Here is a 23167-nt window from a genome sequence, read left to right as displayed (position 1 = left end):
GTATATTGTTTCTATCCCTCATGTCCATTAGATCCCATGTATGAATCAGATACACTTGACTTTTTAATCCCAGTCCCACTCACTTATCCCAGATTTAAATATGTGACTGCCAAACTAATTGCAGTAAATCCACAACTTCATATGAATGACTTTTCATAGCTTCTCTCCAGCAAACACATACACACACACACACACACACACATATATATATATACACACATGAACATACATTTTTATATGTCTTCAGGGCCTCTCAAAACCTTATGGTAGGAATAGGAGATTGGCTCGATGGCCATGGGTTGGAATGTTGCTTTTTATTGAGTGACTACTATGAGAACTTTCCTCATTGTGAGCATTACTATGACATTATGCTAAGTATTTTAACCGCAGTAGATTCTGTTTTTACCCTCATTTCACAACTGGAGGAATTGAGTGTAGTAGGCAGAATAAAGGTTCCCCAAAGATGTCTACATCCTAACCCCTGGAACCTGTGAATATGTTACAAGGCAAAAGGGACTCTGTAAATGTGATTAAGTTAAGAATCTTCAGAACTTCCTTGGTGGTTCAAGTGGTAAAGAAACTACCTGCAATGCGGGAGACCCAGTTTTGATCCCTGTGTTGGGAAGATCCCCTGGAGAAGGACATGGCAACCCATTCCAGTATTCTTGCCTAGAGAACTCCGTGGACAGAGGAGCCTGGAGGGCTACAGTCCATGGGGTTGCAGAGAGTTGGACATGACTGAGTGACTAACACCTCACCTCACCTTCTGATGGGGAAATGATCCTGGATTATTGGGTGGGAACAATGCAACCACAAGTAGAGTTATTAAACAGAGGGAGGCACGAGAATCAGAGAAGATATAACAACAGAAGCAGAGGTCAGAGTGATACAGGGCCATGAGTTAAGAAATGTGGGCAGCTTCTAGAAACTAGAATGTCAAGGAAATTGATTATCCTCTAAAGCCTCAGAAGCCCTGTTGATATCTTGGTCTTAGCCCAGTGAGACTCAGTTGGACTTCTGACCTCCAGAACTGTAACAATACATTTGGGTTATTTTGAGCTACTAAGTTTGTAGTTAGTTACAGCAGCAACTGGGAACAAATATGCTAAGCTTTTGTGATGCTAAGTAATTCTTCAAGAAATTCTAGCTTACAGCAAATACAGCTCCAGACCTTTGAGCTTTCCCATTCGGTTTGGGGAAACGATGTTCTACATTCTCCAGCATGCTGCCTTACAGACCTCTAATCTGGTTGGTTATATAAACATGAAAAGGCACAGTTTCTATTTTTGCCCAAATAAACCCTAGATTTTAAAACTATAAATCGTTTCAAGAGCTTGTCAAAAAAGCAAAAGGATGTGAGCAAGGGTCAGCCTTGTTTTCTTTGATTGCTTTTTTCTTTACAGAAAAAAAAGCATGCAGCATGAGAGAGGAAACGACATTGGTTTTAGGCATTGGTTGAAGGCGATTTTTTTTTTCTTTTTTGTAGTTCCAACATGTGACTGCTTAAAGGCGCCTCGGTAAAAATGAACATGTTGCCCATCTTCACAGGGCTCAGAGCCATTTCTCCATCTCTGAGCCCGGCCCCACCCCAGCCCTGGGGAGCAGCTCCTACTGGTTCTTCAAATTCAGGGGCAGATAATTCGCTTTCTCTCCTCTTCTCCTCCCAGAGAAGACACTGAATCCCTTCTCCTCATGCCTACCTTCAGATCACCCAACTACATGGCCTCACGACAGTTAGCACAGCAATAACAATGACCGAAGGCATCACTTGATACATTTCACTGCTGAAGCCTGGAAACTAACCTTGTTTAATGTTATTTTATGCAGCATCTAAAACGCAATTCACACAATCTCTGCCCCCTTTTCAGTTATCCTAGCTACTTCTTAAAAAACTTTTACAAGTGGCTGATACCACATAAAAGTTTGATTATTTTACTATAAAAACAATTTATACTCCTAGAGCATCTTTAGGGCAAAGAAATGGGGTCACAATAAGAAAGGAACCCTTTACTGAAAGCCTAGGACATATGCTCCAGGTTTGTTACGTATATTATCCTATGTAGCCTTTGTAACATTGCAGTGAAGTAGGTATTATGGCCTTTCCACAGATGGGCAAACTGAAGCACAGCATGGTACACTAACTAAATCCCTTGCCAAGTGACCTCAGGCATAGGACACTCCCCAGGAATGCTCTTTCCTTGTGGCTCACCCTTCTTGTCCCATATCCATTCTCAACAACCCCCCTCACTTGTTCACAGTCATTGCAATTTCCATCAAGTAGCCAGCTGAAGCCTATCTGTGGACTCTAAGGCCACTTTACCATCCTCCCAGGTGCCACCTATCGTAGCCTCCAGAATCAGCCCAACACCAGAGATTCTTCCAAGTCAAACCATGGTGTCACCAGCTGAGTTGCAAATTTTCACTCTGGTCAAGCTGTATCCATGCAAGCAGAATAAATCTGTCTTCCACTATAGTTCTAGGCTTTAGACTTAATCCAATCAATTTCATTTCAAGCTAGCTGTTCCTACGGACAACTTCAGTAATTAATTTGAGAGAAAAAGAGAGTAAAGACACCAAGAAAGATAACAGACACATATGCTATTCCTTAGAGAAGGCCATGGCACCCCACTCCAGTACTCTTGCCTGGAAAATCCCATGGATGGAGGAGGCTGGTAGACTGCAATCCATGGGGTCGCTAAGAGTCGGACACAACTGAGTGACTTCACTTTCACTTTTCACTTTCATGCATTGGAGAAGGAAATGGCAACCCACTCCAGTATTCTTGCCTGGAGAATCCCAGGGACGGTGGAGCCTGGTGGGCTGCCGTCTATGGGGTCGCACAGAGTTGGACACAACTGAAGCGACTTAGCAACAGCAGAAGCAGCAGCATGCTATTCCTTAAGGTCCAAACAAATGTCATCTCCTTTGCGAGGCCTTCCCCACCAGCTAGAAGTTCTTTCAGAATAGTTATTTATGAACATGTCCTGCCTTCTCTACTAGATTGACAGCTCTTTCAGCTCTGTAGCCATTCCATGTTTACCTATGTAACCCATATTGTCTGTAGCACAATACTAGATATACCTACTCATTAAGTACTTGTGTGTTGCATTAATTTCTGTGTATATTAAGGTATGTGTATAAACAGAAAGGGCTTCTCAGGTGGCACTAGTGGTAAAGAGCCTGCGTGACAATGCAGGAGACATATGAGATGCAGGTTCAATCCCTGGGTCGGGAAGATCCCCTAGAGAGGATATGGTAACCCACTCCAGTATTCCTGCCTAGAGAATCCCATGTACAGAGGAGCCTGGCAGGCTACAATCCATGGGGTCACAAATAGTCGGACACGACTAAAGTGACTGAGCATGCATGCATGCATATACAGGAAACGAAGTTCAGAACTGAGAAAACATCTATGCATATAAAGGAATTAGGAATCTTAACACTTAAGTCAATTAATTTTGATAACAAAAGTACTTATGTCAGTTGCACCCAATATTGTAAAGGACATACACAGGCATCTGTTGTGCATCATAAATTGTCTGTTTAAAAATATTAAGCTATTATTCCCATAATACAAAATCATGTGTAGAGCTGGAGATACAATTTTGTCAAAATAAAAAGATTCATATCCTAAACTGTAATTTTAAAAATACTATCTTGTGCTAAGAGCTTTATTAGAAAATAAACCACTCACCCATGGATGTTCACTGACATTCAACAAGAATAAAATTCTTACTGGTTTATTTCCCTGATCTTACTTTTGATTCCAAGTGTCATTCTGTTCTATGACTGATTGTCACTCTCTCTTTTTTTTGTGTGTTGTCTTGATTATTTAAACAAGCAGGTATTCTATTTTAAATCATAGCATCAATAACATTATCTTAAGTTTTGAAAGAAAAAGAGCAGCACCGAAAACTGGACTGATGACCAGTTAATTATTAAATTAGCTAGTGTTATTTCACATTTCTCCAAATGACATCTAAATAGCCCTTCTGAAATTTGCTTGGAATTTGGTATATAAGTGAACCAATGATGGGAAAAATTGAAATTGTATCTGAAAGAAGAGATTTCTAAATTCTAGCTTATAAATAACAGTGAGTCACTCTTTTTTTCCTTTAAAAAAAGGTAGTCAATGGGCTAGAATTCTGCATCTTTAACATTTGAATTTGGGGAAATATTTTTTTTTAATTTGAGGAAAAACTGAAATCAGAAAGAATTCAAATCATCATACTTAACATTTTTTCACTTATCCAGTAACATGTAGCCTTTTTAAACACTGATAAAGTCATCTGCAGATCTGTCCATGATACCATAATCGACTTGTCCATGGTGAAAAGAAGGATGAATCCTTTTGTTCAATATTATTTAATTGATAACTAGTGACTTTAAGCTACTCTGCCAATATTGTTCATACACTCTTAAATAAATACCATGACGAAGGATGCTTCCTCATGAATTTGATCACATTTAGATCTTGATGCCTTAACAGTGCCCTATGTCCATATAACAGTAATCACATCAATAAAATCCACGCAAATCCAAGTCTCCATTCTCGCCCTCCGTCCTGAAAAGCCCCATTCAGCAGTTTGTGCTATAGCACCATGCTGCAGCATTCCTGCACTTGAACTTGGGAACAGGCTTTCCAGGACTGCAGGCAGAGCCCTTACCGCATTCCTTCTGAACCTCATCTTGCCTCTCGGGGGAGTTGCTTCTGCCATCTCGCCTATACACAATAATACGCTTCTTTTCCAATTGTCAATGCAACATTGATGAAATATGAGCTGCGTCTTAGGTAGTATTTAAAAGCGGCAGCCAAAAATCTCTATCAAACAAAGCTACCGTGGCTGCTTCCATTACCACCCTGGCAGCGCTGCAAAAAAAAAAAAAAAACCCCACTATCTCTGATTAGTCAGCTGACAGATCCTTTCCTACTGCTCATTGTAATTCAGAGTCCACACATTCCCCCAATTACTTAGCCTGATTGAACCTCATGGATTAGCTGGTGCTGGACTTCTCAGGAAGATCAGGCTTTTCCTAAGAGTGGAGGAAGAAAAAAAAAAAAAACTCTCCTCCTAGGGGCTAGATGGGGCTGGCTTTCTCTGCGCATTTTGATTTTTAAGGTGGAATGCTAAGAATCTTTGTGAAGGTAGTATTAACAGATATGTTTATTCTTGCCCTACCCCGCTATGTAACTTGAAATTCAATTCTGTTTTTTATTATTATTATTAAATTCTATTCTGGGTTTAAGCCTGGGAAAGGTTAATAGTTTGTGGGATTTTGTCCTGATGATAATCTAAAAAGAACAGAACATGCAAACTTTCTGAGACGGGTAGGATTCTCTCCCGAAGGAACATTTCCCCAAAATGTGTAACTAAAAAAAAAATATATATATATATATATATATATATAGTCTCCTATCATTATGAAGTATAGCCTACCTGCATAGTTTCTTTAAAAATCTAGAAATTAAGGTCTTCAAATCAAATTATATAATTACTTCACAGACACTAGTTTAAAATAATATACGAAGACAGTTAGATCTATTTATACAATGGCTGTTTTCACCAGAAATTCTTTCTGAATGTCAACTTTTGCTCTTGAAATTAGCTTGTATTCAGTATTTACCTCTATTGCAAACAGTGTCCAATGGGCTATTAATGGTTGAGATATAATTAATGTGCTTTTGAGTATGGGTATAGAAACTATACCATAAGCAGAAGCATTTAAAATATTTAAATGAAACAACGCTGAAACTAATCTATAGCCAGTCAGATGTCCTTATCACCTGCACCCCCAACTCCTGCCTGGCAATTATGCAAATAAAGGGACCTTGGATGCAGAGCTCTTTGCTGGGCAGACTTCTCAATTCCCCACTGAGAGAGCATCCCTAGGAAACAGAAAGGGGAGCATCACTTCCCAAGAAACAAGTCATTATTCCTTTATTGACCCCAAATCAGTAGCGCTGTGCTGTGCTTAGTCACTCAGTCGTGGCCGACTCTTTGTGACCCTATGCACTGTAGCCCGCTAGGCTCCTCTGTCCATGGGGATTCTCCAGGCCAGAATACTGGAGTGGGTAGCCGTTCCCTTCTCCAGGGGATCCTCCCAACCCAGGGATCGAACCCAGGTCTCCCGCATTGCAGGCAGATTCTTTACCATCTGAGCCACCAGCGAAGCAGTATCAAGACCCAATTCCAAAACTGATGCCATATGCCAACTAGTCACTCAAAAAAAATTAATTTCATCAAACAGGTAGTTTTGGCCAAAAAAGAAAAAAAAAAAAAGCTGGGCTGGGGAATTTTAAAAATGCCTTATTATAACAAGTGCTATATTTAGTGTTAAATATTTGATTCTTATCATGAACTAAAGTTTGTTCAACAAGCCTAAGGACTGATCCTAAAGGCGAGGGCATGATAAATACCTGGATAAGTATCATTCAGCCCCACTGATAGGAGTCTGCAGTACATAGAGGGCAGATGTATTCTCTCCAAAGGAATTTTACCTCTTTCTAAAAAAAATTATTAATGTTTTTGTCTATCCACAAGTCCTTTAGAAAATGATAGGAAGCAGCAAGTGGAAAGGTCACCAACTGGAATTCATGAAAATTCAATTCTTGCTCCCACTCTTTTGGTTACGTAGCTATCTGACCTTGGATTCATCACATAACCTTTCCAAAATGCATATCGTATATCAATATAATTCCCTCATCTATAGGACAATTTATAAAGACATCCACCCACAGGACTTAATCAGGAAACAGAGAGAATCAACATTTCTTAATAAATGTGAAAGTGTTTGAAAAAGCAAAAATATATTATATTAAAGTTGACGTTTTACTATTTTATTTTGGTGATTTTCATGAATCTGGTATTAATTCTTCTCTCCATTGCTTATGATTAAACACCTCTGTTTTAAGAAATAAACAGAAAAACTACCATACTGACTTGCCCAAGATGAGGAATAATTCATAATGGGTATGAAAACAATAATGATCTCATTCATGATACCGTGTAGTGTCAGTGTATTTCTTATACTCGTCAGCAAGTTAGTAGAACAAAAAAGAACACTGGTTCAGAAGTCCAACAACTTAGATTTCTGTCTTGCCTTCACAGCTAAACCAACTGCCTCTGGTGGGTGTGGCCTCCGTGTTGGTTGTGAGATGAAGGAAGAATTGCATTGGTTGATGATACTGAACTCTCAAAGAAAAACATGAATTGATTCCCAACTTCTCTGGTCTGATAGAGCAAGTTGACCACATGGCACTTCCACAGACAGCCCCACTCTTAACAGCTCAGGAACAGCCTATGGGTTTCTCAGCTCCCTCTTTTCTATGAAAGAACTATCAGACAATATCCAGATGAGCCTAATAATGTAAAAAGATCATCTCAGCTGTGGGCAAGACCACATCTCTCATACTTCTCCTTTAGAGACTCTCTGGGTCTTGGGGAGCTGGGGACTAGACTCTTATCAGGGAGATATGTCATTTTGCAGGTGACTCCCTACCCTCTCTATCCCAGGGGAAAGAAAAATCTAGAAAGATACACACCAAAATGTTAAAAAGTGCTTATTTCTGGATGGTTAGATTATTAACTATTGTTTTAAACCTCCTTCTTTATACTTTTCAATATACAATGTGTATACAACATGGCTATTGCTGTTTTATAAAAAGTTCCCATAAAAAACTGCCTTCCTTTGAAAGGCATAGGAGACTATGAATCTCTTCTCACTCAACTTGAACCATTAACTACTCATTCTTTCCTATAAGGCTTTCTATTGAGTAGAGTTGTTCAGCTCAATCTCCTTCACCAATTCTTCTCTCTAGTTTCCCACCTCTCTGTTCCATCTATTTTTTTAGCCTCCATCAGAATAAAAATAATCTGTACCCCCACAAACAGAAAGTATAATGAACAAAACAAAAATAAGAAGTTACTATAGAATAAACTGGTACTTACTGAGATTTTTTGGAGAGATATTTTGAGAGAAGACCAGGTATCCAATCTTCGATCAAGAATAATGGTAAATCGGAAGTCAGATCCATTTTGCCTAGAAGATAAGAGGAAATAATATGTTTTTATTAATAATAATCCAAGTTTGCTAAATATGTCCTTGCTTCTGATTTACATTTACATGTGATGTCTGGCCCAAAGACAGATTTAGAAAGCTATCACAATGTGCTACAATGGAAAATCAATTTAATTCCATCAGACCAGTTCAGTTCAGTCACTCAGCCGTGTCCGACTCTTTGCAACCCCATGAATCGCAGCACGCCAGGCCTCCCTGTCCATCACCAACTCCCGGAGTTCACTCAAACTCATGTCCATCAAGTCAGTGATGCCATCCAGCCATCTCATCCTCGGTCATCCCCTTCTCGTCCTGCCCCCAATCCCTCCCAGCATCAGAATCTTTTCCAATGAGTCAACTCTTCACATGAGGTGGCCAAAGTATTGGAGTTCCAGCTTTAGCATCAGTCTTTCCAATGAACACCCAGGATTGATCTCCTTTAGGATGGACTGGTTGGATCTCCTTGCAGTCCAAGGGACTCTCAAGAATCTTCTCCAACACAGTTCAAAAGCATCAATTATATGGTGCTCAGCTTTCTTCACAGTCCAACTCTCACATCTATACATGACCACTGGAAAAACCATAGCCTTGACTAGAAGGACCTTTGTTGGCAAAGTAATATCTCTCCTTTTTAATATGCTATCTAGGTTGGCCATAACTTTCCTTCCAAGGAGTAAGTGTCTTTTAATTTCATGGCTGCAATCACCATCTGCAGTGATTCTGAAGCCCAGAAAAATAAAGTCTGACACTGTTTCCACTGTTTCCCCATCTATTTCCCATGAAGTGATGGGACCGGATGCCATGATCTTCGTTTTCTGAATGTTGAGCTTTAAGCCAACTTTTTCACTCTCCTCTTTCACTTTCATCAAGAGGCTTTTTAGTTCCTCTTCCTTTTCTGCCATAAGGGCGGTGTCATCTGCATATCTGAAGTTATTGATATGATTGATATATTGATATTCTACTACATTTTAAAATTTCTTTTTGCCACTTATGTCAATCTTTTAAACAGGCAAATGCCACTAAAATGGATTTGGAATACTGTGATTTGGGGCCTGGGTCAACATTGTAGACAGCTCTCCTTCATGACATCAGATTTAACTTCACGGCAATCCATCATAAGTCAATGATCCATTAATTCATTCAGAAAAACACTGTTAAATCTCTTACCTGTTCCTTGAGGGAAGGCAGTGTAATGGATAATAAAACTTTTATTTGCCCTAAAGTGACCACTTTCAAGCTTTAAGAGGTACAGTGTAAATTTTGTTTTCTGGGATTTGATTTTTGTTCATGCATGCTTAGTCACATCAGTCGTGTCTGACTCTCTGTGACCCCGTGGACCATGGCCCGCCAGGCTCCTCTGTCCATGGGATTCTCCAGGCAAGAATACTGGAGTGGGTTGCCATTTCCTTCTCCAATGATAAAGTATGAAGTGAGTGAAGTAAAGTTGCTCAGTCATGTCCAACACTTTGCGACCCCATGGACTGTATCCTACCAGGCTCCTCTGTCCATGGGATTTTCCAGGCAAGAGTACTAGAGTGGGTTGCCATTTCCTTCTCCATTTTGTTCATGAGACTCTTCATAATATTACCATTTTAGATTAATGCCTTCTTAGTTTTCAGGATTAATAACCAGAAAACATTTCCTTTAAAAAAACTTGTTTGCAAACTAAATAAAATCTTTAAGGGAGCTTCGGAAACTTTCCCCTTAAAGCATTCTCATCTCAAATGATTTCTAATATCAAGAAGTTACTCCTAATCCATTTCAATATCACTTTTGAGTCTATTTAATTTTGTCTTCTTATTTTATCCTTGGAAGAAATGAAGAATATCTGTCTAGCTATTAGCTAGTGACAGTTTCTTTTAGACTTTAAAGTATGATCATCATTTTCAACCTATGTTCTTCTGCATGGGGACAAATACTTCTTGGCCCCCAATTTTGTTTTCATAGATCCTCAGTATAATTTTTATAGCAATTTAAGTAGAGTCAGCTTCAGCTTCTAAGTTATTTCTTATCTATTCTGAAAGTGAGTCTTACAAATCATTTACAATAATAATAGCCACACTAAAACATCATTTTCTTGTTATTACATTCAAATAGGTATCCAAAAAAGAAACCAAATTGAAGAAAACAATGTAATGAAATGCTGTACCTTGCAACAGACGTCAAGTAAGTCAGTACTTTTGCTATAACTTCTTCTGGTATGCATTTGAAATTACAATTTTCTGGAAACGTAATGATCCAAGCATCATCCTTTCCCCGGCCACCTAAAACAGTATCAAAAACCACGTTAACATTTATGTCATAACAATGTAAAAAAGGAGATTTTAGATTTGAGAGAGGTGATAAAGAAGACAGGTTGGGACCAATGCAACTTTTATAAGGATGATGACCTCCACAGAAACCAAAATGGCACCATGCTCCTGCTTAAGTACAAAAAGTGGCAGGGTGGGGCACTTAGCCGGGGGCCAGTGATTAAGACTCCACGTTTCCGATGCAGAGGGTGAGAGTTCAATCTCTGGTCGGGGAACTAATATCCCATGTGCCATGTGGCATGGCCAAAACATCTTTTAAAAATGCAACAGGGTGGTTTTGAAATTGAAAAGAAGAAAGAAAGAAAAAGAGAGAGGGGGAAAGACAAAAGAAAGAAAGGAAGAGGGGAAGGAGGAAGGAATAAGAGACAGCAAAATGAGGAAAAAATGTCACGGAATGTGTGTAATAAACATAGTTGAAAATATCACTGATCCCTCATATTGGACAACCATGGGTATTGGGAAATAACTGTTTCTATACCAATACTATGAGTTTAAATTCAAAATGAGTCACTGACAGCTTGATAATAAGTGGAAACCTTGAAAACATTGACCACTTAGAGTCAGGGTGAACATGAAAGAGTACAGTATACAAACTACAGGTATTAAGTAATGTTCTAACAGATTGGTGGAAGAAACAACATAAGGAATAATAGCGACAATGGTATAGGAATCTTACTAATGCAAAGAAAGAAAGACCACAAAGTATAAAATTCAGTGTTCATACCACTCCACAGCCCTCTACACATCCTGGAGGATTGAGAATGAAAGCCACCTAAGTGCAGGGGTGAAAATTCCATTTGCCTAAGGTCCCACTCTATAGTCAGCCTAACACCTGGGCACAGAGTAGGTGCTCAATACATATTTAGTGTTAAATGGAAGTTGAGGGATTATTTTAGGAGGCAAGTTGCAGGATGGCCTTTGAATCTGGCTTGCTAAAAGAAAATTTTTGAGAGATTTTGTTGTAATTCTTATTTGGCTGAATTTAAGTGACTAGAGATATAAGACATAAAAAAATTCAATATGCAATAAAACTATGACAAAGGCAAAGGAGATAAAGTAGAATGATAAAACAACTAATTCCAAAAGAAAGCAAAAATGGAAGGAAAAAACAAAGAACTAACAGGACAAATAGAAAACAAATAGTAAAATGATAGATTTAAACCAAGCCATATGCATAATCACATTATAACGTGATTGTAAATGTGAAGTGTAAATGATTTTGACACTTCAATTAAAAGTTAGAGATAGTCTAATTGAATAAAACAATCAAGACCCAACTATATACTGTCTACAAGAAACAGACTTTAAATATAAAGGCACAATGCATTAAAAGGAAAAAGATGAAAAAAGATATATCATGCTAATTAGTTCAAAGGAGACTGTCTAATATCAGACCAAATAGATTTGTCAAAATTAGAAGATCATTTGATAACCAAATGGTGGTAAATTCATCAAGAGGACATAACATTCCTAAGTGCTTATGTATCTGATAACAGAGCTTCAAAATACAAGAAAGAGGGATGGTATGGGGAGGGAGGTGGGAGGGGGGTTCAGGATGGGGAACACTTGTACACTTGTGGCGGATTCATGTTGATGTATGGCAAAGCAAATACAATATTGTAAAGTAATTAGCCTCCAATTAAAATAAATTTATATTTAAAAAAAAGAAACAAAATGGATAGAGCTCCAAGGAGAAATAAACAAATTCACAATTTTAGTCAGAAATTTCACCACCCCTCTGCATTTCTGATAGAAGAAGTAGCTGGGAAATTCACTAGGAAACAGTGCACCTGAACAACAATTTCACCACAGTGACTTAAGTAATGTTTCTAGAATACTCTATCCAACAAAAGCAGAACACACACTCTCCACTAGAGCACTTGGGAAAAGGTCAAATTCATTCCTTGCCTTAATCTTTCTCAACAGAAACTTAAGGGAGGGTCCCCATTCCCATAATACTTTTTTAATCAGACTAGGCCAAAGTAATGAATCAAACTAGACAAAAATAATAAATCAAATGATGATAAATCTTTATAACATTCTAGACGTAAAGAGCAAGATGAAGAAAGATAATCATGGAAAATGATGGCATCCACCCAAGAATTTTAAAGGAACTCAAAGGAGAAACTGTACCACTCTGAATCAAGAGATTTAGCCAAGTATGAAACAAGGGGCTCTATAGATAGGGTATGGTGTAGAATTAGGAATATAAATAATATATAACATATAATGCAACATATATATAAGTTAGACTTGCCGAGCAGTATTTAGGAAAAGATCCCCTGGAGAAGGAAATGGCAATCCACTCCAGTACTATTGCCTGGAAAATCCCATGGACAGAAGAGCCTGGTAGGCTACAGTCTATGGGGTCGCAAAGAGTCAGACACGACTGAGCGACTTCACTTTCACTTTCACTGTCTTACCTATCAAAGGAAAGAATGTTGGTTCTTATAAGGGTAGATTCTCATCAACTAATCAATAAACTGTTATCACCACTGAGTACCCACAAGTGTTGCTGTTGTTGTTTAGTCGCTAAGTCATGTCTCAGTCTTTGCGACCCCATAGACCACAGCCCACCAGGCTCCTCTGTCCATGGGATTTCCCGGGCAAGAATATTGGAGTGGGTTGCCATTTCCTCCTCCGGGGGTCTTCCCAGATCAGGGATAGAACCCACATCTCCTTCATTGGCAGGCAGGTTCTTTACCACTGAGCCATCAGGGAAGCACAAGTGCTGTATGTACTAGGTAGTAAACATGTGAGAAAAGAAAGGAGATATTGATATTCTAAATAGGGAGGGTTTTGTTATTTTTAACATTGGGAACCCTTTCTTCAAAAGAAACGATAGGCAAGACATATTTTGAAAACTACAAAGATCAGATAAGACAGGAAATTATGGAGAGTGATCTAGATCGGGAAACAGGTCCCAAGGGTGTTTCTATTTGAACACAATTTTAAAAACACTGAGGAGCTTCAGTAAAATCCCTTAATCTCAGTAGTAACATTCCTTAATCTCAATAGTGAAAGCCTATTTTATATATATACATTTATACCACTTATAAAATAAAAACATAAAACCTCATTAAGTCACCACTAATTCACAATTACTGCTAATTCTAATCATTAAAGCAGAAGCCAGATTGAAGTGTCCAATTAGGATCATCTATAAAGTAAATGCTCATTTGGTAAACCAAGCATGTAGGTATCATTTTAGGAGAATAATTTAACTACTTAAAAGGAATAAGATGGTCTCTTGTACTCTGAACACCTAAGAAGGATTTTCATACAAACAACACATATACTTGTAAACTGTTCTTATCCATTTAATACAATAACTATAATGTTTAATGGCATAGTTCAAGTTACTCTAACACCTGAAAGGAATTTGCTTGTCTTTAAGCAAAGTTTCCCCTAGATATCTGACCAGATTAAAACAAGAGGGGTGGTTTCCTATTGCTGTATCTCTAAAAATATGTAATGCTATTGAGCAGCTTTATTCACAAGAGCCAAAAGGTGCAAGCAACCCAAATGTCCACCAATGGATGAATGGATAAACAAATTAACTCATCATACAGTGGCATATTCTTCAGCCTTAAAAAAGGAAGGAAATTCTGATATATGCTACAACATAGAAAGACCTGGAGGACATTATGCGAAATAAAAAAAGCTAGTCACAAAAAGACAAATATAGCATGAGTCCACTCATATGAGGCACCAAGAATAGTCAAATATGAAGATACAGAAAGTATCAATATAATGGTAATTGCCAGGTGTTATAGGGAGGAGGGAAAGAGGGGTTATTTTTTAACCAGTTCATGGAGAAGGCAATGGCAACCCACTCCAGTACTCTTGCCTGGAAAATCCCATGGGCAGAGGAACCTTGTAGGCTGCAGTCCATGGGGTCATGAAGAGTCGGACACGACTGAGCGACTTCACTCTCACTTTTCACTTTCACACATTGGAGAAGGAAATGGCAACCCACTCCAGTGTTCTTGCCTGGAGAACCCCAGGGACGGGGGAGCCTGGTGGGCTGCTGTCTACGGGGTCGCACAGAGTCGGACACGACTGAAGCAACTTAGCAGCAGCAGCAGCAGCAGAGAGTTTCAGTTTTACAAGACAAGAAGAGTTCTGGAAATGGATGGTGGATGGATGGCTGTATAACAATGTGAATGTATTTAACACCAATGAACTATACACTTAAAAATAGTTGAGAAGGTAAATTTTGTTATATGTATTTCATAATACATTATTCACAATTTTTAGAAATAATATACAAATGCATATACATTTTAGAAAAGTCAAATTTTTATAGCATGTACACTGCTTAATTAGGGTGACTCACAGCATTTTTAATGAACATTTAAGTTATCAGAGCTATGGTGGCAGCGAAAACCTCAGAGAAGTCTGTGGCTGCCCTCTCACTCAGCCTGCTCCCACCTAGGAGATGGATCCCACTTTCACTCATCATGGATTGCTAAAGATGTTTCCGAATGTCCAGTGTACAAGGCTGGTAAGCCTGGTTTTAATCACATATCTAAACATATTTAAAACCTCTAGTTATTCTCTAAATGTCCATTTTTTTTAGCAACTACATGTAGTTTACTGAAAGATAAAAATTATATAGCCACCTATAAGAAGAACCAAATTAAATTTGCTAATGGATTCAAACATTTGTCTGATCTTAATATATGAAAATGTCTGCTTACCAGACAGGAATGCGATGTCTTGCATTAAGAAGCGGCTGACGTCCTTTACACAGAGAGGCACTTCGTCTTCTGTGAGAATGAGAAAGGGAGAGAAACAACAGTCACATTAGAGAACAGCCGGAAACACACAGGGTATTTCTTAGCATGCAGAAAAGAACTCTGGGGGTCCGAAGATCTGCCTCCGCAGATGCAAGGCCGACCTTATCTTTACTCCTCTCAGCCACCTAAGAAGGAAATCACACTCTGGACAGTGTCATTGTATAAATAAGACCAGTTGTCCTCATTCTCAGAATCTATGCCTGGGACATAAACTACTCTCAGTAACCAAAAAGCCAGGGGCAAAAGTCCAAACTCTAGGACATCCGGATTTATCTAAAGGGTAGACAGTCATGAAGAGACATTGTAGCATAGTGTCTTCCTCTTCTGATAGTGACCTTCTCTCTGAAAAGCTTTATTAGTGATTACAAAGCATTTTTTGGGTCCTTTATCGCATTGCATCCTTAAAAAACCCTGGAGAAAGCTATTATTTTCCCATCTTACAGGTCAGGACAAGTGTCAGAGATCGAGTATAAAGCAGTGGTTAAACATACAGCTTTTGAGTCCAAGAGACCTGAATTCCAACCCCAGCTTGCTGCATATACTGGCTATAAAAACATGTATAAGTTACTTAGCCTCTCAGAGTCTCAAGTTTCCTTACCTGTAAACTGGCCATAATAATTTATACCTCACAGGGTGCTGTGCCAACCAAATGCAAAATAACTGGCATAAGAGTCAATGTTTCTTGAACAGCAGCCTATTAACTCATTTTTGACCATTAGAGGTGGGACACATCCATGTGATCTTCAATATATTTTAGTTGTCCCAGATCTTAAGTGCTAATTTGTAATGTTCAATTCTAGTGAACTACACAGGGGCCCCAGATCAAAGTCCACTACCTGCCTCTGGTCCATGAGCCAGGTTAACTTTTTCAAAGAAAATGGGCCATCAAACTCAGCTATTCTGGATCATTGGTTTTAATGCCTGTGGTTCCACATTTCTCAGAGAAGCCATGTTTTCCCCCTTGCCCACTGATACAGAGGGCCTTTAAAGACCTGGTCTCTGGTGGTGCCAGGCTGATGACACATTCCCCTTCTTGGTGCTCTTCAGATCATAGCATATGGAGGGCTTGTATCCAGGCCCATCCTGCTCAAGGGCATTGCACGCACAAGTTCTCAAATGACCCACACCAGAAAATGGAACAGGGGCTCTGTTACAGAGCCATACACACACATACAAAATTTGAAACATAAAGAAATGCATTGACCAATTTATTTTCATAAGATCAGTTCAGTTGCTCAGTCATGTCTGAATTTTGACCCCATGGTCAAAATGTGACCCCATGGACTGCAGCACGCCAGGCTTCCCTGTCCATCACCAACTCCTGGAGCTTGCTCAAACTCATGTCCATCGAGTCGGTGATGCCATCCAACCATCTCATCCTCTGTCGTCCCCTTCTCCTACCTTCAATCTTTCCCAGCATCAGGGTCTTTTCCAAGGAGTCAGTTCTTCTCATCAGGTGGCCAAAGTATTGGAGCTTCAGCTTCAACATCAGTCCTTCCAATGAAGGATGAGATGGGAGATAGTGCAAGAGGACTAGAACTTTCTCTGCTCTCAGAGGCCTGCACAAGTGGCAATGTTCTATCATTTAGATGAGAGTTGACTCATTGGAAAAGACTCTGATGCTGGGAGGGATTGGGGACAGGAGGAGAAGGGGATGACAAAGGATGAGATGGCTGGATGGCATCACCGACTCGATGGACATGAGTTTGAGTGAACTCCGGGCCGGGAGTTGGTGATGGACAGGGAGGCCTGGCGTGCAGCAATTCATGGGGTTGCAAAGAGTCAGACACGACTGAGAGACTGAACTGAACTGAACTGATTAGGCATTAAAATATTCCTACATAATAAGACCCAATTTCCTCCCTGCTCTGATCAGTAGAAATAACTATCAAGATAAATGGATAAATTTGATGTCAGGTGGCAAATCTGGAAACACTAATATCTGCAACCTGATTCCTCCCATACCATTCAGGCTGTCGCATAGTTACAGAAACTATGTCTATTTACTCTACATTTTTAAAAAATCCATTCATGAGGTAAGAGAGGCATCAGGGCATAAAATAAAAGGCTGAGGGCTGGGAGTGGGAGGACTGGACCTGATGCTGGCTCGGCCACTGAGCAGCTCTAGAGTCTGGGGCAAGTCACCTCCACCCCTCACTCATTACCCACCACAGGCAATACAACAAGTACTCCAAGGCCCCAGACATCCTGAGATTCAACAACAGGTAAAATCCATAGACAGAAGGAAAACACCCTGATGTTTCTATCATAAAATGTCTTCCACAACTGTGCCGACAAAATCACATTTCAACACTAACACAAAAGGACAAAATAATAGTTAAAAGAAACAGACTCACAGGGATAGAGAACAAACTAGTTGTTACCAGTGGGGAGGAGGAAGAGGGAGGGGCAACACAGGGGGAGGGGATTAAGAGGTAAAAACCAGTATGTATATAATAAATAATTAGCACAGGAAATGCAGCCAATATTTTATAATAACTTTAAATGCAGTATACCCAGTATACCCTTTAAAATTTGTGAATCACTATATTTTTCACCTGAAACTTGTATTATAAATCAACTACACCTCAATAAAAAAAAATGGTTAAAAGAGAAGATGGTACTATTGGGTTGGTCAAAAAGTTCGTTTGGGTTTTTCCATGGCATCTTACAGAAAAACCCAAAGAGACTTTTTGGCCAACCCCAACATTTTAGGGAATGATCACATTCTCGGTTGAAAACAGGGTGAAGGGAGAGGAGATAGCAAGAAAAGGAAACAGAAGCCACGAGGTTATCACTGAGCAGCCACAAAAGACACGGTGGGCTTATTGGTAAGAACAAAGAAATAGAGTTCAGAGAAAGCCGACACTGAGTTAATCCCAACTTTGTATCTAACCTCTTGAATTTCCACACAGATTTCCCTCAGAAATGTAAAAATGAGAACAGATGGTTTAGGATGTTCTTCTTGATGACCCTTTAAACTCTTACTCCAGAGCATGAGAAATAAAAAGCCTAGGTCACTAAAGCTGGATCAGATCCACATTACAGCGTGTTCCTTGTTGACCAGATTTATATTTGATATAAAACTTGCAGAGCTGCCCCATGTGGAAAATTCAATTGCTCAAAAATGAAAGGCGTGCATTCTCCTTACTTTGGACTAGTTGTGAAACCCCAAAAGGACTGGTTGGGAAAACAAAACAAAAAAGCACTAACGGGATAAACTGGGAAATTGGGACTGACATATATACACTGCTGCTGCTGCTGCTGCTGCTGCTGCTAAGTCGCTTCAGTCGTGTCTGACTCTGTGTGACCCCATAGACGGCAGCCCACCAGGCTCCCCAGTCCCTGGGATTCTCCAGGCAAGAATACTGGAGTGGGGTGCCATTGCCTTCTCCAATGCATGAAAGTGAAAAGTGAAAGTGAAGTCACTCAGTCGTGTCTGACTCTTCGCGACCCCATAGACTGTAGCCCACCAGGCTCCTCCATCCGTGGGATTTTCCAGGCAAGAGTACTGGAGTGGGGTGCCATTGCCTTCTCCTATATATACACTACTATGTATAAAATCCTGGAGGAGGGCATGGCAACCCACTCCAGTATTCTTGCGTGGAGAATCCCATGGACAGAGGAGCCTGGAGGGCTACAGTCCATGGGGTTGCAAAGAGTCAGACACAACCGAAGCTACTTAGCATAGCAGCACATGTATAAAAAAGATAACTAATGAGAACCTACTGTATAGCTCAGGGAACTCTACTCAATTCTCTGTAGTGACCTAAGTGGGAAGGAAATCTAAAAAAGAAGGGATATATATTTACTTATAGCTGATTCACTTTGCTGTATAGTAGAAACCAACACAACACTGCAAAGCAACTACACTCCAATAAAAAACTTTTTTTAAAAGGGCACTAACTCAACAGGCTTCCCTGGTGGCTCAGACAGTAAAGCATCTGCCTGCAATGCAGGAGACCTGGGTTCAATCCCTGGGTCGGGAAGATCTCCTCGAGAAGGAAATGGCAACCCACTCCAGTACTCTTGCCTGGAGAATCCCATGGACAGAGGAGCCTGGTAGGCTATAGTCCATGGGGTCTCAAAGAGTTGGACACGACTGAGCGACTTCACTTAACTTTAACTCAATAGGTAATTTGACAAACACCCTCAAAAACACCCTCGTGGAACAGTCTTCCTTGAAAAGCTCTGCTGAAGAACCATGTAATTGCACAATCGAACACAATCAAGGACAAATTGAAGACAAGACAAAGAGAGTGCTTGTCACCTCATTTGTTCCACACATTTGATCAGGAAGCAACAGGAGCAAGCTTTTATTGCCTTGGCTATCAATTGCAAACTCAATCTCTAATATTTCTTTTATAATATAAAAGGTAGTTGTGCAAATGAGAATACAAGCTCAGAATTCAAATATGAAGAATTTTAGAAGTCCTAAAAGGTGTGGAAATAAATAATATATTTAGGATGGTTTGCAGAGGAGGAAGGTAAACCCATCCAATTAGTTGATTCATTTTGGTGGTGTCACTTGCAGGAAAAAAAAAAAAAAAAAAAAAAAAAAAACACACTTGTCACCTTAATACAGGGTGCCCTTTATAGTTTTTAAAGATTTATTTTGCATCCATTTATTTTTTAAAAACAAATATTTCTTGAGCACTTACTAAGTGCCAGATTCTATTCTAAACTGTGGATAGATGTTCTGGGTAACAGTAAAGATTTACAATCAAAAAATTTTGTGAACTGCTGGGGTTTAAGCATACTGCAACATCCCCCAGGAAACACAGACACACTGCATGCAACTCTTCCTTGGGTATGGGCTGTGTGTGCAGTGCTTCCCAAACCTATTCGTTCAGGTACTTCTTTTGTTGGTTGGTTGGATAGTTGGTTGGTTGATTGGTTAGTTGGTTAGTTTTTTCCCTTCAGAGTAAAAGAGAAGACAAACAGAAAGCAACAGAGAGCTACACCGACTCCATGTAAAGCACTTGTTTTAAAAGTCAGAACACTCAATAGACGAAATGACTGCCATGGTAGCTAGAGAAGCCCTTTCCCATCACTAAGAGCATTGAAACAAAGGCCAAGCAACTCTGTAGAAAGGAGACTAGAGAGAACAGTGGAGCATATAGGTGGATTTGAGTAAATGATCTTTCGTGTCCTACTTCTCCAAGAGTCTATGCCTCCATGAACTGAATGTGTGCCACCATTGCAAGGCATTTAAATTCTACTGAGTTTATTATTGACTCTTATTGGAAAAATGATGGTTTATTTGATATCTACATGCATTCTCATTTGATAGAAAGCTTTTTTACTCCAGATTCTGGTGTATAACAGCAATAATTCCAGCCATTGAGCTTTACTTCCTGGTGACATGCTCTCATGTACATTTATCCCTTCCCTGGGGGTTCTGTTCCTATCCCATAGAAGAATATGAGTTCTAAACCATGCTGCATAATATGCCATTCTGTCCAAGCACCAGAGAACCAGGGCAAATATTAACTGCTTAAAACAGCAAATATCTCTGCTTTCATCTTTTCTGAAAAATAAGATCCAAAGGAGAGGGCATATATGTCTAGTAGTCATGTATGGATGTGAGAGTTGGACCATAAAGAAAGCTGAGTGCCAAAGAATTGATGCTTTTGAATTGTGGTGCTGGAGAAGACTCTTGAGAGTCCCTTGGACTGCAAGTAGATCAAACCAGTGAATCCTAAAGGAAATCAGTCATGAATATTCATTGGAAGGACTGATACTGAAGCTGAAACTCCAATACTTTGGCCACCTGATGTGAAGAACCAACTCATTTGAAAAGACCCTGATGCTGGGAAAGATTGAAGGCTGGAGGAGAAGGGGATGACAGAAGATGAGATGGTTGGATGGCATCACCGACTCAATGGACCTAAGTTTGAGCAACCTCTGGGAGTTGGTGATGGACAGGGAAGCCTGGAGTGCTGCAGTCCATGGGGTCACAAAGAGTGGGACATGACTGAGCAACTGAACTAACTGACTGATAGCTGATTCACTTTGCTGTATAGCAGAAAGTAACACAACATTGTAAAGCAAATATACTTCAATAAAAAATGTTTTAAAATGGGAAACAAATTAAAATAGAAAAGGAAATAAAGGAAATGTCAACCAGAAAGTTATAATCTCTTTGCTACCACCAATATGAAAACAGAGGGAAAAAGTGCTAGAAGTAGCTACTTACTGAGCACCTAGTACTTGCCAGGTTTCATGGGATTTCCCAGGCAAGAATACTGGAATGGCTTGCTATTTCCTTCTCCAGAGGATCGTCCCAATCCAGAGATCAAACCCACATCTCCTGCTTGACAGGCAGATTCTTTATCATCTGAGACACCAGGAACCACATGGACAGAGGAAGCCTGACAGGTTACAGTCAATAGGATCGCAAAGTGCCTAACACGACTGAGGGACTAATACATAGTACTTGCAAAGTATGCATAAAGTACTTTGTATGCATTTTCTCTGATCTTACAACAGTCCTCCAAGATGGATATTAAAACCCTCACCTTACAGATGAAGTAACAGGCTCTGAGAGGCTCCCATTCATCACTTATTTATTTAAGAAATTCACACAGAACAATTGCTAGGCACAGGCACTGTTCAGACCCTAGTAGAAGATTCAGAAGAAGTTTTCACAGTGTCATCCATTTGGTTCCCTAACATTCAGACAGGCAGAAGAATACAATCAGCTCTAATGCAAATTACTAACTAGATATGGTTTATTAACCTCACATTTTCTTCCAGGAAGAGTTTCACCCCAAACCATATCAGGAATGTTTATAACACAATCTTTTGCCAGAAATGCCATTATTCTTACAGACTGAAATTCTTTCTGAAGGTTCACTATTGCTGGTGTTCACGACTCAAATAAAACTTGGTTTTGTTTTGAGTCCTAAATCCCGTTGCAAGGCAGATGGGAGTCTATGTGTGTAATTCTTCCCTTTCAATATGAGCATCAGATATACTATACCATCTGTAAATGTAATGATTCTGAACATGCAACAAATTCAAGTGCTGTCTTGACAAGTGTTATGCTTTAAAAGGTGGAACAAATAAAAGGGTAATTCTGAAACCATCACAAAATGAATTCCCATTAGACTACAGTAGAACAAACTATGCAGTACTTTGTTCTTCCACAAAGTGAAAGTGAAGTCACTCAGTCATGTCCGACTCTCTGTGACTCCACAGACTGTAGCCTACCAGGCTTCTCTGTCCATGGGATTCTCCAGGCAAGAGTACTGGAGTGGGGTGCCATTTCCTTCTCCAGGGGATCTTTCCAACCCAGGGATCGAACCTGGGTCTCCAGCATTGTAGGCAGATGCTTTAACCTCTGAGCCAGGGAAGTCCATTTCTGCCATAAAGGTACAGTATAAAAGACTCACATAATCCTGCATTAACAAAGGAAAACCAAGATTCTTGCTAAACCCCTCTGCTCACAACATTCTCCAATCTATTTTATTCAACTCACCAAACATCTACTGGGTTTTTATTTGTTCCTCCTGCTAGGTGCTGTGGCCCACTGGAATATGAAAGAGTGTCTCACCACAAGCTTAAAAATTAACAGAAGATACAACATCTAAACAACTGGCCATAATACATAGTACAGTATGTGCTATAATAGAAATACACAATATAGAGTAAAGGAAGGGGAGAAATTATTGCATTGAAATTGAGAGATTAAGAAAAAGGAAGGAAAAAAAAAGAAAAACAAGGATTTCATAGATGAGGTGACATCTGAGCTGAGCCTGGAAAACTGGGTGGGATTCAAATACACAGACAGGGGAATAAAAAATGACATAGAAATGAGGCACCAACACAGGAGTAGGTGAAGGCATCACAGACTGTATATGTCTTGATATGGGTTGAGTTCAGAGAATGGGATAATCTAACTAAAGCCAGACAGCAAGACTGGAAACAAAAAGTGGAGAACTTTTCCAAGCCTCCAGTGGAGAGCAAGCTTCTGGAATGCCTCTGATCCAG

At 39.7% G+C, this 23167-nt stretch overlaps 1 protein-coding gene across 9 annotated transcripts in view; it reads right to left on the bottom strand.

Annotated features, from left to right (window-relative positions):
• Positions 1-23167, bottom strand: part of MCF2 (MCF.2 cell line derived transforming sequence) — a 125444-nt gene that overhangs the window by 70715 nt on the left and 31562 nt on the right. For 5 of the 9 annotated variants that reach the window (XM_044936775.2, XM_044936774.2, XM_044936773.2 and 2 more), the window contains exons 2-4: positions 15074-15142; positions 10208-10322; positions 7950-8040 (exon numbers count right to left, since the gene is read on the bottom strand). In XM_044936775.2, the coding sequence (XP_044792710.2) occupies positions 7950-8040; positions 10208-10322; positions 15074-15142 (275 nt within the window). Of the gene's footprint in view, positions 1-4667; positions 5017-7949; positions 8041-10207; positions 10323-15073; positions 15143-23167 lie in introns of those variants that run through there. The other 4 variants (XM_044936780.2, XM_044936779.2, XM_044936778.2 and 1 more) reach the window with 4 other exon arrangements.

The sequence above is a fragment of the Bubalus bubalis genome, chromosome X, assembly GCF_019923935.1.
Source record: "Bubalus bubalis isolate 160015118507 breed Murrah chromosome X, NDDB_SH_1, whole genome shotgun sequence".
Lineage (NCBI taxonomy): Eukaryota > Metazoa > Chordata > Mammalia > Artiodactyla > Bovidae > Bubalus > Bubalus bubalis.
This window is presented reverse-complemented; position numbering and strand designations above follow the sequence as displayed.